The sequence below is a fragment of the Diuraphis noxia genome, unplaced genomic scaffold (genome assembly GCF_037042655.1).
Source record: "Diuraphis noxia isolate RWA-SAM2 unplaced genomic scaffold, SU_Dnox_SAM2 contig0005, whole genome shotgun sequence".
Taxonomy (NCBI): Eukaryota; Metazoa; Arthropoda; class Insecta; order Hemiptera; family Aphididae; genus Diuraphis; species Diuraphis noxia.
Window position 1 is genome coordinate 11766320 of NW_028301715.1, and position 17309 is coordinate 11783628.

Sequence of the window (17309 nt, forward strand, 5' to 3'; positions counted from 1 at the left end):
TATCAATTCACCAGCTACATGACAAAATTAGATCTTTATTCAATAGTCCTAAGTCCCTATAACAATTTTAGTTATTTTGTTTCATTTAAAATTATTATTCGTCGGACTTGAAACTTTTACGTATATCATTGACTATACAATACACTGACATTTATTATTTATAAAAAATATTAAGATTCAATTCTAGGTACCACCAATTTATATCATGTATCTATTCTATGGCAAGTCGGTATTTACTCAAAAATAAATTATATTAATTATAATTTATACCTAATACAATATAGGTAGTATAATTATTATTTACAATTTCTGTCACACAAGCAGGATTTTACACAATGACGATGATAAAAATATTAAATTTTTTTGATAAAAGACATTTAAAGTATAGATAGTTTTTATGAATTTGGTCAAAATAGCATCCTGTCAATTTTCTCGATTAACAGATAATTTATATGTAACTGACAATCACAAGTTGCGTATTTTTAAATAAGTAATTTTATTTAATTCAGTCATAAATCGGAATACAAATGAACAAGTGTATAACATTATAATTTATAATGAGAAATGATTAATTGTAGATCAGTTTTAATAATAACGTTTAATTGTTGTGGGAAAAACTAAACAGTGTTTGATGATAATAATTTTTCCGAATTCAACAATCGTTTTTGTACTTGCATTACATGTACTTAATAGGCCTTCACAAACTCGTTTTAACATCTTGGACGGTTTAATGATACATTATGGTAAATAAATGTGGCACCGATCGACAGTTTAATATTGTATGTTTTACACAATAATTGTTTTTGAAATTGTTTGAACGTTGACCTCTTATTACAATAATTATGTTGTACAGCCCGGTAAAGGTAATTGTTTCTACTTTAAGCGTTTTGCGGTATTTTCATGCACGCAATGACAAATAAATTCTAAAAAAAAAAAAATGAACAAACTTTTACGTTGACTTATCAATATCAGTCGATCAGAAAAAACGGTCGACGACGAACATTGTTCTACAATCTACACGCACAGTCTCGCTCATAGACCATAATATGATATAAAATTGCACACAAACATAATAGTAATATAAATAATTTAGCACTCTCTGCTACAGAAGCGGTAGTAGTAGTTTACGCGTGTAATCTCGTGGACCTCGTTTATTTAAACGACAAATAATAATATGTTTCCTTTGTTTCTCGCACTGTGGTGACTTGGCATTTTTAGTTTTTTTTTGTCGTAATTTTTCAAAGCGATCTCACCTAGACGAATGTGTTATTACTTGCGTACGTGCTCGACGTTAAAACAAACATATTATGCTGCGCCGCTCGCAAATACGATATTTGTATTGATATTTTAATCATGCGATTTGGGAAGGGGCGAGGATACGAGTTTATAAACGTTAAAATTATATAACATTTAATGAATTACCATATGATTCTTAAATTAGTGCAATTTTGGTTTGATTTTTTTTGGGTGTATATAAAACCTTAGCCGATCACATATTTTTCTGCAGCATGGCTGATCTATAATACAAACTGAAATCAAAAAAATAATAAAAATAATACCGAAAACCTCAGTACTATTATCTCCTATAGGTACCGGTACATGTGTATAAAAGTATTATCGTCTTCTGTATTTGGTTTAACGTTAAAAAAATTATCTATACATAATTTTGATGATTATATACTGTAGGCTCCAGTTTTACGACCATGTTTTTTGTGTTTCTCTAAATAAGTAAAGCAGGAGACTAAACTGATGTGTGTTTTAACATCGGTCTATTTCAATAAAGAATCCACTTACTATAAGTTAACTGAATTTGAGTCAGAATTTATATTTTAAACACTTAATAATTGACGAAACAAAATTAGATTCTCATGTTTCCATCTTGATCTATTGTCTATGTGTGATAAATTATATGTATCGCATTATATATCGTATTATATACGTATTATATACATTGTATGCTACACACTAAGTCCGGAATGTTCACTTTTGGAGTGTATTAGACAAATTGTTATAAATGAAAAAATGTATTCTTTTGTGTAGTAAAAACATTGTAAAACATTTTTGCATATCACATAAAGTCCACAATGCAGGACTTTGATCATATATGTGGTATATCGTATACACAGATTTATACGTCGTAAGTAAAGTTTTAATCGCAACTATAATATAATACAATAATTGTTGATTAGGTATCATATTATATCATATTTATATCGGCTTATAAGTTATAATTTCTTATCTAATTGATTTAAATATTATATAAAATAATAATAATAATAATATTATATAGATAAATTATACGATTCGTTTAGACGAATACAAATATATTTTCGAAACTAATCAAATTTGATCATTCTGATAACATATGTTAGCTTATAAATTTTATTATTTCACAGTGTTGACGTTATGTAGGTATACGCAGATAAAATAATAAATATACGTGCATAATAATAATATTATCGTATTATAAACATAATATATAATTATGTGTAACGTAGTTGTTATATATTTAATTATTTTTGCCCGTTGTTGTTAGGCGATTCTATTACGTATTATGTACTCGCTACATTACAACAGTGGGTCGAATGTTTTTCAGCTAATTCACTTGTAGTACATAATAATAGTATGATAAAGGACATTGCAAAATCGTACCTATGTCTCTCACTCGTCACAATATTATATTGTATGAATACAATTTTAACCAGCCCCAGAGAAGTACAGCTCAATATTCAATGATACAGAATAATATTCATTGCTAATTATTATTCAATGTCCAGTGTTCAAGGTATTTTCGGCCATTTATTATTAAGCCGGCCCAAATTTTAGTTGCTAGGTCTTTCCCTGGTCTGATTGCGTAGGTTATAGGGTGCTTTTCATCATTGCAGTTGGTCGCGGACGGTATAATACAATTCTGCAGTTCTTTGTTGGATAAAAATCGATTGCTGCGGACGATTTGTCGAATGTTTGAGTTTCGTCCGGGAAAAAACAATAATATCGTACCGATCGTCGCACCAAATCCCGCGACGGCCGGTCGCCACAGAATAGTATAGTACAATGCCAAGTCGTATGGATACCATTGTAGAAGTTGTAGTCGTAGTAGCTGTAGTATTATCGTACTCGTACGTTGTCTCGACACGCGCGATTTTAATCGTATACGGATCGCGTTCGGGCGGCGCGTCCCCTAGACCGGTTTCAGAGATTTCGACGGCCGGGTGTTGTACGCGCGCGGTCGAACAACCTCGGCGCGGGGGTATCGCCGCCGCTTTGTCGCAGGGGAGTGGTCGCAGGTGTTTTACCCATTGTACGCGGCGGCCGTACGTATCGTACGCACCGTGCGTGCGTGCAAGCGCGTGCGTACCGCGGTACGCGGGCGGTGGTGGCCGCGGCGATGACAATAATAACGTGTACGCCAGTCTCGTACCGACGCCCGTGCCGATAACTTGTTCTCTGCGCTGTGTGGAACAGCTTCTTGTTATTGCTGGTGCTGCTGCTGATGGTGTGCGCGTCGCGAGTGCATTTTGTTTTCGAATTTCGTTTCGCCGTCGCGAGTATTCTCCAGTGGTACGCATATCAAGTTTTCCGGATTACTGAATGATGTCCGCAAGCCGGTAGTAACGCAGGTGAGTTTTCTTAAAATTAGTATTTCAGTTACTGCAGTCGATAGCTATTATGATCGCGACGGTGATATCGCGCGTAACTGGGACTCACTGCAAGTAATAAGAAAATTGGTGATGCCGAAGTCTAAGCATTTATTCAGTTAGTCTAATATGACCCGCACAATTACCAATTTCGCCTCCGTCCCCATTCAAAAATTTCAAAGTATTTAATTATCCCTTTGCATGCATATACATTTTGTAACGTAAAATATAAAAACTATAGTCTTCAGTAGGTGCATATTACGAGAACGTTGATTTCAAAATGGGGGGGAGTAGTTCTAGAACACCCCAGCCCTTCAAACAGTGCCTATTTAAATTTGGACTGCAGACTCTGGTCGATGGCACTGTGGAGTCGCAGTCGGACATCAACCGTAATGTACCCACTTTTTAGCCGCCACTGGACCAAGTCTTAACACGATTCATAATCGACCATGTCGGGTCGTATTTCGCGCGTAATCAATACGTCCATTATCACAGCGTCTTTGTCGTTGCAGTCGTAGGTCTTCGGCGATAGGGTTTGAAAGTGGCTTACTAAGTGGTTGGATAAACCACCTACGCCTATACGTAACAATATTACGCGAAGCGTTCACTATTAATTATCTATCCTGTCACCAATTGTTTCCGGTCGACGAGCTCGGCGGGTGACCATGGCTGCGACCATTGTCGTCCTCGTGGTTGTATTCATTTTTATCATCATCATAGGGGTTGTTTTTTTCCCCGAAGGCGTGAGGGTCGTTGCAGACGAAAATGGCCACTGTTTGTATAGAGATACCACCTACCTACGTAATCTGTATTGTGTGTATACCTATATAAAAGGTAAACAAAAAAGGGGAAAAAATCATTCTGATGGCTCTTACGGCACGTTTGGTTCGAACACTCAATTATAGATTGTGTCCCAACGTCGTCTTCAGGTTCGTCGCCACCGGGTGGCACCACCACGGGGACATGGTATATAATGGGCTCTGCGGTCGTTCGGCGCCTGAACAGACGCGACGGTCCGCGAACGTCCGACGGTCACCGTTTACCTGGTCCGTGGCGCCATGCGGGTCACGACAATCACGACCGTGGTGTGGAGAAAGGGGTAGAGTGTAGGTGGTAGTAGCCCCGGCGTATAGCTTTTAGCGTCTATAGAGTAATGTCGTATAGGTATATTATTTTATAATGTTATCACTTGTATTATTGTATGTTATAACTGCAATCGTGTGCGGTTGTCGTGCATGATATTTGCATTTTCGCCTACCACTTGTCCATATATTAGCGTGTCCACAGGTTTTTTCCCGTTCTTTCACGGAGTAGGCATATAGGTATATATATTATACATCTATTATATAGCTGTAGGTATCCCAGCATATAGCATATAGCTATCCTATTTATATAGGATAGCTTAGACGGTGCGATCTTAACCTAAGCATCATCGCGCGGGTGCGGATTTATGCGATAGTTCAAGGTTCAACTTCATAGATACCACCTAAATGTATCTGCATAATATATAGATAATATTATTATTAAACTTACAAGCCGGCTTATTCAATTCTTATACGAAATGGAATAATATTATCCTAAATAAAAAAAATCATTAAAACCGGTTGCACCCTGCGACATCCAGAACAATAACCCGCTCGCATATAGGTATAGGTATGACAATATTAACATGGATTTTATAATGGTGTGCACCTATAATAGTATAATGTGAGCGCGCAAGCGATTGTTCTGATGACCTTGGTTGACCCTAGTACCGGTATGGTGTGTCTGTACTTTTTAATTTTTTTTCTCCAAGAAAACTGTTGGAATTAAGGCACCCCACACGCGTTATTGTATATAATATGTATATTGTTAAAGTGTCTTGGCTCCCGAGTTCAAGAGGGTGTCCACTACCATCATGGTAATAACACCAATATAGAGCATGGTTTACTGCTTGTACGTTGTTGTATTGTTAATATTATTTATTATATAACACGCATGACGATGATTGGTGTGCGCAACAAAACTCAACAAACGTTTTTTAAACTCTTGCTGCCGAAGTTAAACTAAAAGAAAAAAGAGTACGCTTCTTATACGTTATAGGTATTTCCGAATCGTGATTGTTCGGAGACTTCACCACTATATAATAAACATATTATGCTGCGTATTTATTTACGGGTTGTTATGTGTTTATAGCGCGTGAGTTTTTTTTTAGATTTAGTTTTATGTTCTCCTGAACCTGCGGCGGAACATTATTAATTTTTTCATTTTTGTGCTAAGTGATTCAGGTAAAACCCATTAGGGAATAATTAAAAAACCAAAATACAAGCTATTCATATTAATTTTGGATCCTTGTTTCGACCAAAAAATATTTCGAGACGTTCTGTTATCATCAAACATTATGACACAAAAATTATACAATATTGAGTGTTGACCCATCGGCCATCAACGTAATAATCTTATTGCTATGAATATAGGTTTGTAATCTTTAATTAAATGTAATAAAATGTGAATTGTGATCTTTAACATTTTTAATTTTTAATTCATAACTATTCAACTGAAAATATTGTATATATTATATTGTATAATATCCATTGGAAGCCACTAGGTAGTAGATAGCTACCTAACCCACCGAATTATATAGATCTAATTTTCCAAACCTATCCATAATATTATAATATTTTAATACTTACAATAAATTCTATGACTTCTGAATATCAATCGTTACTATATAGTGTGAGAAACCGTCTACTCCTTCAAGGATCGTGATATAGAGTTGTAGAGATGACTTTGTGAATCCTGTCTTGACGGGGGCCAACCGGCGAGAAATCTTCAGGAAACAAGTGGGACATGTCATCGGAGGTAATAAAGACTTGTTTCTATAAAAAATACGGGACTATATGCACTTAGTGACACGTAAATGGTTCGTTAATAATCAAATCGCATAACACTATTAATTTATACACACGACGCGAAAAATTAGAATATATAATATAACGAGAAAACTGTAATGGTAGCGAGTAGGACGGTGGTGATGAGAAGATAGGAAAATATCTTTGTTATACACCCGCCACGCACTGCGAGTATACCATAATTATTATAATCGGTATCTGTTATATTACCTAATACCTATAAATTATAATAGGTATATGGTTAGCGGTCGCTTCTCCGTGCTTATGTTTGAGGAGACCCACGACCATTGTATAAATTTACTGCATATTCGCGGTGAGGTGGTAACAGTGACATATTCTGTTGGTCATCATTCTCGTGACAACCGACTGTCGTTGTGTTGTCCACATATTCTTCGAATTAGTCTCTCCGCGGGTCGTTCGATGATGTACTTATAGACATTTTGATTGAATCATTTTCTCGTCGCCACCAGTAAGTTAATACAAAATATGGTGCAGTGCGATGAAATTTTGGAGAAATGAGTCTTAAACGAGTCTCCGTATCACCTTCGGTTTATCCAAACGGTTGTCACTCGGCAGTTTAATGGGAATTGATCGCGGAGGCAGCTCGTTAAGGTAGGATGCACATCAGTCACATATAAAATAATATTATTCACACGTTCCCAGTAAATTGAATACACCTCTGCGACAATATTATTATTCATAGGTATGTGTTTCTTTTATTGTAATTTGTAAACAGTTGAAAAATCCAAGCAAAACCTTATTGGTGAAATGGTCGCGCGACGTATAAGTTTATTGTGCAACATTGTTGCTACGTATCATTTTTAATAATATAATTTAATCATATATCATATCACGCATACTACTACCAGATCTGCAGCTTTATTCTATATTATTGTGGGCCGTGGCTGACTGCTACAGTATAATTGAGTAGGATGCGAATTTGGCAAGACGAAAGACAAAAGCGCCCCGAATATAGGACATACGACGTTTTAGTTTTAAATAACGGTGCATCGTATATACGTGCATACAAAATATGTATTAATGTATACATACCTACATACTACTAAATAAAGTATACTCTGAATGTGTAGCATCGATAGAGCCATGGGCATGGTTTTTTTTTTAACTGTTTTAAATTATTCGCCGTTTGTATTTTACTGCGCTTAAACATTGCGTAACAATAATATATAATACCTAACCGACGAAGATTTGGTAGCTACAAAAAAAAAATTATAATTTATGAATAATTAAATTATTTATTTACATAGAAAACAAGGTTATATATACTTAAAAAAATAACAAAATAGAAGTATTGACAAGTTTTGTGTATAGTTGTCGAATAATAATTATTATTTCAAAATATTATAAATATTAACAATTGTATAAAAACGATAGTTTTTCAGGGTAAAAATAATATTGGAAAAATAAGTTGAGCATTTTAATACTATTTTCTCCAACTGGTATAAACCTGCTTTCCCCCAATAATTCGTACAATCAATCCTATGGTACATTTTTCTGATTTAAATTTTATCTCGAACAAAACAATATAATATTATTATATTATGCACCTATACACTATCGTAGTATCATGTCGATCGGTGAAACAAATCTAATATACCATATAATCAACTAATAATTATCGTAAAGACTAGTAAATAATGAATTATACCCTATATAGGTAGGTGTTGTATGCACAGCAAAATAAATAAATAAAACAATTCATTTATAACTTATACTTTTATATATTGTATTAAAAATTAAACAAAATTATGCGTTCATGTATAATAACAACCCAGTCACCACTAAATTAAAAAAAAAAAAAACAAGAATCAGCTGTCTATCGAATGTCACGTTTCCTTTTTCATCTATTTATCATAATTGATTAAATAGTTATAAATTTATAATGTTTAATAATCATGGGCCTATATCTTATCATGGTTTGTAGGCCATTAAATTATAGCCGTTAAATATGTAATTCAAATATTAATTAGGGATACCAACACTTGAAAACACCACATGTTACCTACTTCCTTAAATCGTAAAAAAAGGATTTGTGGCGTAATATTTTTTAATTATATTTATTAAACACACTTAAATCGTTAAATAATTATGGTATCCAAAACTATTTAAAATATTTTTATGGGTGGCCACCACTGCATTTTATTCCATATCATGGACACCGTGTTGCATTTAGTATATTTGTCTGTATTAATAAAAATACCGATTAAATAGACATTGACAAAATGTATTTAAATATTTAATTATTTAGATAATAAAATGTTCTAATAACATCAGAAACTGAAATAGTTTTATATATTAAATTTTAAGTGCATAATAGTTCAGATATATATAGGTATATATGATATTTATGATCAAATTGTTGTATCATTCATTAAAATTCATTATAACTTGGCGTATTAAAATGTGTCAAATAAATTATCAGTGTTATATTATACATTGAGATTGGTATTACCTACTATTGTAATATTACATATTGATCCCACTTATAGACTATAGTCGAACAATTCTATATAGGTTAGGTCTAGTAGATCTACTGTATACATGGTTATACGAGTTATATCTATACCTACCTCCGTTTTAAAATGTTAATCAATACAAAATTATTCGGATAACCCATTTATCACAGTATTTTTCAGTTACTGTACTCAATATATTTATCGGGAATCAGTTTTTATTAAAAACATCTTTAGTTCGTTCAAAACTCAGAAAAATAATCATGTACTGAATTGCGTATAATAATGTTATTATTTTTAGTTAATGCGCAAATTTATATTTTCATGATAATATGTAATAACTTATAACATTATTTTTCTTTGTTTTTGATTTTATATCTTATTTAGAGCAGCAATTATGGCAACGGTTCGGATAATACCAAAATTCGCATAAATACTTGTTGGGTTTTTGAATCTCTTCTCGTAAATAATTGTTGCCTGCTAGGTAATAAATCCAATCTCTAGTCTTACGGTAATTGTGTGGTTAAATATTACAGCATTGGCTATTATCCCCGATTTCACTAATCATGAGTGTGTACAGTGCACTCAAATGCATACACAACTATATTATAATAAGTATAGGTAACTTGCCTATTATATACACCTGTACGCTTTTAGGTTTTAGAAAATGTAATATTATAATCTTCATTATCGATACACTTAACGTTTAACACAATAGTTTCCGTGCACGCGTTGTAGTAATAATGGAAATCGTTTCTATTTTTTCTGTGCGCAGTGTATATTATTTATTATTTTCTTTTACTACACAATGCCTGCTGACAATGACAGATGAACCGCGTCGTCCCGTGTACATAGCACGTGCTACGCGGGTTTTGGGCAAAGTAGACGAAAAAAAAAATTAAACCCATTGCTTAAAATATATATAATGTATATAAATATATTATAATGTATCTTCTATACCTATGTATAATATAATAATAATACTATATATGAAAACCGGTACCATCTGTGGCGGCTTCGGGGACAGTGCCGTACATCTTCTGCGGCTGCTATACGGTCGGCATAGGACTCGATGGCATACAATGGATTATCCGTAAAACATGTGCGCCTTCTATGGTCAATTTTAATTACCAGACTCCTTCTACATTATAGTCTATTATACATTTTTAAATATATATGTGCATGTGTGTGCATCTTGTGTACCTATAATAATATAATATTTAAATGCACCCGCCATGTTGGATATTACTTGTGTCAACATTTTAGGGCGCATTATTCATCAGCCGCCGCCGCTGTTTTCTTTTCTTTTTACATTATTATGGTAATTCTGCTCGCGGGCGTACCTACGAGCCGCTGATGCTGCCATCTTTCGCCGGGTACCCTTCTTGGCGGCATCAGTGCTGTACAGGTGTGGTACCTGTAGCAAATCCACATAATATTAAATATTACTATGTACGAGTTGTGTAAGCAAAAATTAATGTTTTTACCGTCAATTACATATATTTACTAAATCTTATTATATTTCTTTCAGCAAGGAATAACGCAATAATACACAATAAATAATATAATACATCTAGGTACCTGCTTTATTATATTATGTACACTTGTTTATTTTTTTCCACAGTGTTATTTTATGCGCATATATTTATAATTTAGTTTTTATGTTATGATAATTACTATTGATCAATTGTATGTTATAATATCACTTAGTTATGATTTATGAAATAATAACAAATTGGTGAAGAATGTTTAATCAGCAGATTCGTTGTTGAGCTATCAGCAAACCAATCAATTAAATGTCATTATTAATATATTATAGGTAAATTTAAACAAATGTATTTATTTGCAGGTATATACCTAATTATATTTGTTTAAAATTAATAATATAGTTCTGAGAGTAATGAAAAAATTATTTTTGATAAAGCATTAGTCATTGTAAAATATAATATAATACGGTATTATGATTTTTCCTTGAATCGTTACAACATAATGATTATGATATCAAATATCATAATCGGTTTCCGGTAACTACTGGAAATATTAACTTTTTATTTGCTCGTACATAGTATAGGTACTTAAGTAGAATAATTTATTACCACGTGTATTTTTTATTAAATTTATCAGGTTGGTTAAAAAAAAACAGTTATTTTAATTGTCTTCATATAATTGTATTAATGCTAACTAATCTCAATTAGTGCAGTTTGCTTAAAATTTAATAGATTTTTTTAAATATGATCATCATGATATTAAAAGAGATATTGTATTTTAAAACAATTTTATTGATTGTTCTTCTATTTAATCGTGTTATGGTAGTTTTGGAATATTTTTTTATACATAAAATGATACAAATCAAAAACTGGTTTGTTCATAATATGTGTTTCATATAATCAAACTCCTTATGTCTTCTTATATGAAATAGTAACCCGATTATATGGCGATAAAATCGAAAGTTATAATGCGCCGCAAGTCTAGAATGAGAATCGAATACCTAGGTAGATAGCTGGTGTAAACAAATTTGAAATGATGGGTTAAATTATGTAAAACTGTAATAGAATGACTAAGCGTGAGTAACGAATATTTCATCTTATTTTATTTAAATCTTTAATAACAATGGTTAATAATAGCTTATAATGTGTGTTTGGGTATTTAACAGTTTTGGAAAATACATATGTCACATATTGACCTGAATTTCAACTTATGTTAATATTTAAACAGAAAATATATAATTTATGAAATTAAATTTATTAATTTGCTTTATTATTAACAGAGATTTTAAAATGTTCAATTCAAATAATTATAATTATCTCTTACAAGTGACATGTAACATAATACAGGTATACTGCAGGTAATACCTTCTTTTTATAAAATAACATTCATTCATGATTGTATTTTATTTTTATGACAATAATGGTAATTTTTATTTTTGATTACTTTTCCATATAACTCGATGATTCTTTGTAGCGGGAAATAAATAATTTTTTAACGACAATAGTCATTGCTGTTTCTTTTATCAAACTCCACTACTTCAGTCAATTGCATTTTAGTCTGCTTAGCATACTTTTCAATTATAGACGATAGATTATGATATATTTATATATAAGTTAGTATAGGTACTATATTTGGACAAGTAGTATAAGTACATACTATATTATATCGTATTTTTTTCTACATTTTTATTAATCTGATACTTTTGGATTGATTTTTTGCGTAAATTACAAAATCCTTTTCCATTTGAAACCGTATAATAGTATTGAAATGTGAGTATGTTAATTAACATATTATATCATTCAATGAAATTAATGGCCCATGTCAATGGACACCGCCCGTTGTTGAAAATCATTCAGAATTACGACGATGTGATAAAATGCGTACTAAAATAGTTGTAGGTGACTGATTAACAATATTTAACGTGATGCTTTAATATACCTAATTAGGTGATAATCGGTACAATAGTATTCATTATTATTTAATTGTGAAATATCTTTGATTAAAGGATTTTTATGGTTTTGAAAGTTGAAGTTAAAACGTCTGTAGAAAGTCTTAGCTACATCGTTGACAGGAGAGATGGCTAGGTCATTATGTAATGTATGATTTGATACGTAGAAGCGTGCAGCGTGCTTTAGTTATAATGCGCTAGAGGACTTTTGACTGGAAATGCTGGATACGGTTGACTTTTGTAGGTTTTGTGGAGCCCCATAATTGGATTCCGTACGTCCAAATTGGTTTTAAGAAGAGTTTGTGTAGGTATTAATAATTTAATTGATAATTTGATATGATGGAAAGTAAGGAGAGAACGGAAAAGTCGAAAACGGTCATTTAGGGATAAGAGCTTGTGATGTCAAATTCATAAATTTCACTTATTATTCAAAATGTATGTAACATATTATGGAAATAAAAATTAAGTAATAAAAAAAAAAATTTAAAGAATTATACTTAAATATCTTATATTATTATGATTTTTTTATTGTATCAAAAAAGTCTATCCAGAGTTACATACGACAAAAAATTTTTCTTAATAATATTTATTTATTATTCAGCTAACAAAATTAATTTATATTTATAAATATTACATAAATATGTATTTTTATGTACCTATATATATATATAAGAAAATAGGATTTGTTATTTTTATAATTATCGTATATAAATTGAATGCTGTAGTTCTTAATTGTTAGGTATAATAATGAATTAGAAAATTATTTTTATTTGTATGAAATTGGTTTTATCTAAGTAATACATATTTGTTATTAATTAATCTAAATGATTTTAATCATGCGTTTTTTAGAATAGATTTTATAATTTTTTTTACATATTATTTGTTAGTAAGCTTTTATGAAATAGTGGTCATTATAAATTATTACCAATAAATTAATTACACAGGATTTAACCATTTGCCGAGAGCTACTCAATATTCTTTGATCTTTTTATTTGCTGTATGGTACAACTGCAAACTGCAGTGTAGACTGTAGAGTTTTGGTGTGTCAGCAAAAAATTAAATATTCTTGTTTTCATGCTTCTACTCTTATAAATTTACTTTACCGACTATTATAATAATGTGTATTATAATTTATAATATACATATTGTACCTCAATTCTGTCGTATAGTTTGATGTTAATATTAGTTCATTGTTTTTATCTTTGGTCTTATGAAGATTTATTTCTTAAAATATATTTTTATTCTATTGAAAATGTTTGTGTGCATTAAATTCTTAATATCATGCATATTATTACAATACATATAATAATACGTGTGAGGCTAATTAAAACAAATAATATATTAGTATATTATAGTATTATAATATACATTACAATTCCATTATAACATTAGAAAATTATAACTATATTTACGACATTTTAGTTCCAAGAACTGAGAATACGAGAGCATTATTGTATCCACTGACCGTTTTATTGTGTTTTGTATTCATTGCGGATATGTTTGTAAGAGTACTTTTTTTGTTAAAAATAAAACGGTAGCCACACAAGGAGGTATTCTACACCAACCGGATGCGTGCGTGTACGTGTCTGCTCAAGACGCGGTAGGTTTAAAATAAAAATTAGTATCGAAATCATTTTTTCCGCTTTCATTCTTATTATAAAGTATTCATCTAAGTTTAAAAGAAACCGTATTGGGCTTAAAATGACTACCTATGTACCGTCCATTTTTTTGCTCGATTATAGCCACATTCCCTTCCAAACAATTACTAATTGTGGTCGACAAAAAAAAAAAAAAATAATAATAATATATTTTAAACCATCCACTGTGAACACCATCCTTTGCTAGAAATTGAATACAATATTCGTTAGGTTAGGTTACCTAACCTATCATAATATTTTGAATAATAATAATATTCCAAAAAATTATCAAGTATAAATGTATAATAAATAAACAATATAGTAATATTAAATACTATACCTACCCATTACTATTTTTTGTTTTAACTATTAAGTAATAATAATCTGAATTGCAATTAAATTAAAGGAACACAGTTACTTCTTTCTTTGTTGTTTTTTGTATGTAATCTATAACTTTTATCTGGTCAGATAAATAACATTTGACTTGCAATTTATTTTTACTAATAATATAATCAGAACTTATACCAAACGTATACTATGATTTTATAACAGCATTACTACTTAATTAAACTGTGTATGAACTTAATACTGGTAGTACCTATTTGGTATTTGTTTCTGATAAAGGTCACGTATACACAATTAGTAGTGTAATATTATGATCCAGTAATCTTATAGCTTACGAGAACTGAGTACCTATCAAACAAAAAAAGTATAGCTTATATAATAGCATCTACTTTTATTTGCATATTTAGTAGGTACCTCTATAGTATACATGGCGTGTCAGTGTGCCACTGACCGCTTTGCGAGTGAAAAACTATTATCAAAATGTTTGTAAATTATTTCAAAATATTTTAACGTTTTAGATACCTATACTCAAAAATGTATTTAATAACGTATAATTGAAATAGTATGGACATTTTATTATTTTAGATAAAAATATAAGTTCTATAAACTGCATCTACTGGTTTGTATTGTTTGTAATATTCAATAAACCTAATATATAATTATACAATGTATTTAGGTATTGTAGTTAAATACTAAGGGGCAGTCATTAGACACTAGACAGTGTATAATTTATGAAAGTAAACATATACGTATATAAAGCTTCTTATTAAAAATATATTCACAGTTTAAATTAGGTTAACTCGCCCGAAGTGACTACCTACTGTTTATTATTTTAATTGTATTATTGATCTTAAACACATTGGCAATTTAGAATATTAGGTAACTTATTTGAAAACCATGTGTTATTTAATAAAAAAAATATAATCGAACTTTCTAATTAACATAATTACTTACGGAGTACAATAAAAAGTATTAAAATTAGTTTCTATTTTGCAATTATTTGTTTTATGGTTCTATCGAATAAGCTTAACTTTATTTTATTTTTTCAAAATTAACAATTAAAATGTAGATACCTATAATATGTCATGACGAAAATGTTTTATTTTTACTTCTTAATTTACCAATTGCTACGTTTTTATTTAAATGTAAATACCTAATACCTGTATTTTAAATTTAATTGAAAACAAAAACGTCAATTTTTATGATTAAGTACCATAATATAATAATATAATAATTTATATTATACATTACAGTATTATACTATTCCGGCTTATAATATAATTTTTTTATTCGTAATTCCTTAAAACTCTCGATGTAATTTAAAAATCATCTAAAGCTATAGCTAATACAATTCACACGGGTAATAAATGTACTGCAGTACAGTTATTATTTATTAATCATATTATTTGGTGATAATATTGATAAAACAAACATCTTTCCGAATCATTTCATTAAGTTTTATGTTAAGTAGATGTTTAGTCTGATTGCTTTCCTTGATAACAGATTGGTTTACCTACAGGAGTCAATGGTCTTACGGTTCTAACAAACGACAACAGTCGGTTCTCGGTTACACAGCGGGTAATCTATCACGCTGAACAAGCATAAAAGTATAGATATTATAATATTATATACTCTTGTATTGGGTACCCTATACTGACCTTCCATTCTCCCTCTCTTGTCCCTAACAGGGTTTATAGTAAGTACAATAAATGATATTGATTTGCGTAAGGTTAGGTCGACCGTTACTCACGATCCGTTTCATATATCGCTAATGACACTGAACGATTGTTGGTCGTTAGTCTGGAGTCTGAACGTCAAAAAAGTAATCACTATTGGTACTATTTTGAGACGTTAAACAACAAACGCGTCACGTGTATTATTATGTACCCGACTAAATGGTTGATTATACCTACATTGTTTGATTGTTTTGTTTTCATTTTCAGGACTGACAAAAACAAAACGAAATTATGCTGAAATTATTCCTCGTAATTTTGGTGGTAGCGTGCGTCAATGGCCACCAAACCGAACCTGGACACCATGTTATACCCTATAAAGGTAAATATAGTGTTAGAATAATTTATTACCATTATTAATAGAGAAGGAGTGCAAAATTTTTTTTTTTTAATGTCATGTACGGAATTTACTGGAAAATCGTCTTGGTGCATAAAACTGCCTTGAACTGTCGTGAAGTTTATAATAATACTTGTAGAAAGTACTACTAAATCATGTGATGTGTCACGACAGCTTAAAGTATCCTAACGACGAGACTTATTCTGATGCTTATATTTTCAGGTAAAGGGTACCTATTATGATTGCATGACTACGTTAAGTGTAAAAAGTATATGAACGCATCGCTAGTTTTAAAACAAATCTAAAAAATGACAGATTTATCTGTATTTGTCCATTCAAATTACATTTTAGAAAAATTAGTTTGTTATTCTAGATAACAATGATAAAATTGCAATCTCCTTCATAATGATTAATTAATGAATATACGAAAGAATATTCATTTTTTCAATATAAAACATAATATTATGTTACCTACTCATTACTAGATATTTTCGTGAGTAGGAATATGCTATATACCATTTGGTATTTACGTAGAAATATTATCATGAATGTCAATTTTTCTAATTTTTTCTTTTATAGGTAGTAGCAGTTTGTCTATCACAATCATAAATTACATAAAAATGGTTTAAATTCATTTGTAATCTTCTTTTTGCATATACGTATAATATTTCATTCATAATAACTCCAAATTAATTGTATTATTTACTATACTAATTCTAATATATTATACCTATAGATAGTTATTGGTTGACCTAGGAGCATAATATTATTATTTAATATAATATGCCATTATTAATTTTTAACGTAAATAATTTTAA

At 30.6% G+C, this 17309-nt stretch overlaps 1 protein-coding gene across 1 annotated transcript in view; it reads left to right on the forward strand.

Moving 5' to 3' along the window:
* Positions 1 to 3404: 3404 nt before the first annotated feature.
* Sema5c (Semaphorin 5c) overlaps positions 3405 to 17309 on the forward strand; it is a 52175-nt gene continuing 38270 nt past the window's right edge. The window contains exons 1-2 of the mRNA XM_089228204.1: positions 3405 to 3620; positions 16365 to 16476. Of these exons, the coding sequence (XP_089084330.1) occupies positions 16389 to 16476 (88 nt within the window). The 5' untranslated portion in view covers positions 3405 to 3620; positions 16365 to 16388. The remainder of the gene's footprint in view (positions 3621 to 16364; positions 16477 to 17309) is intronic.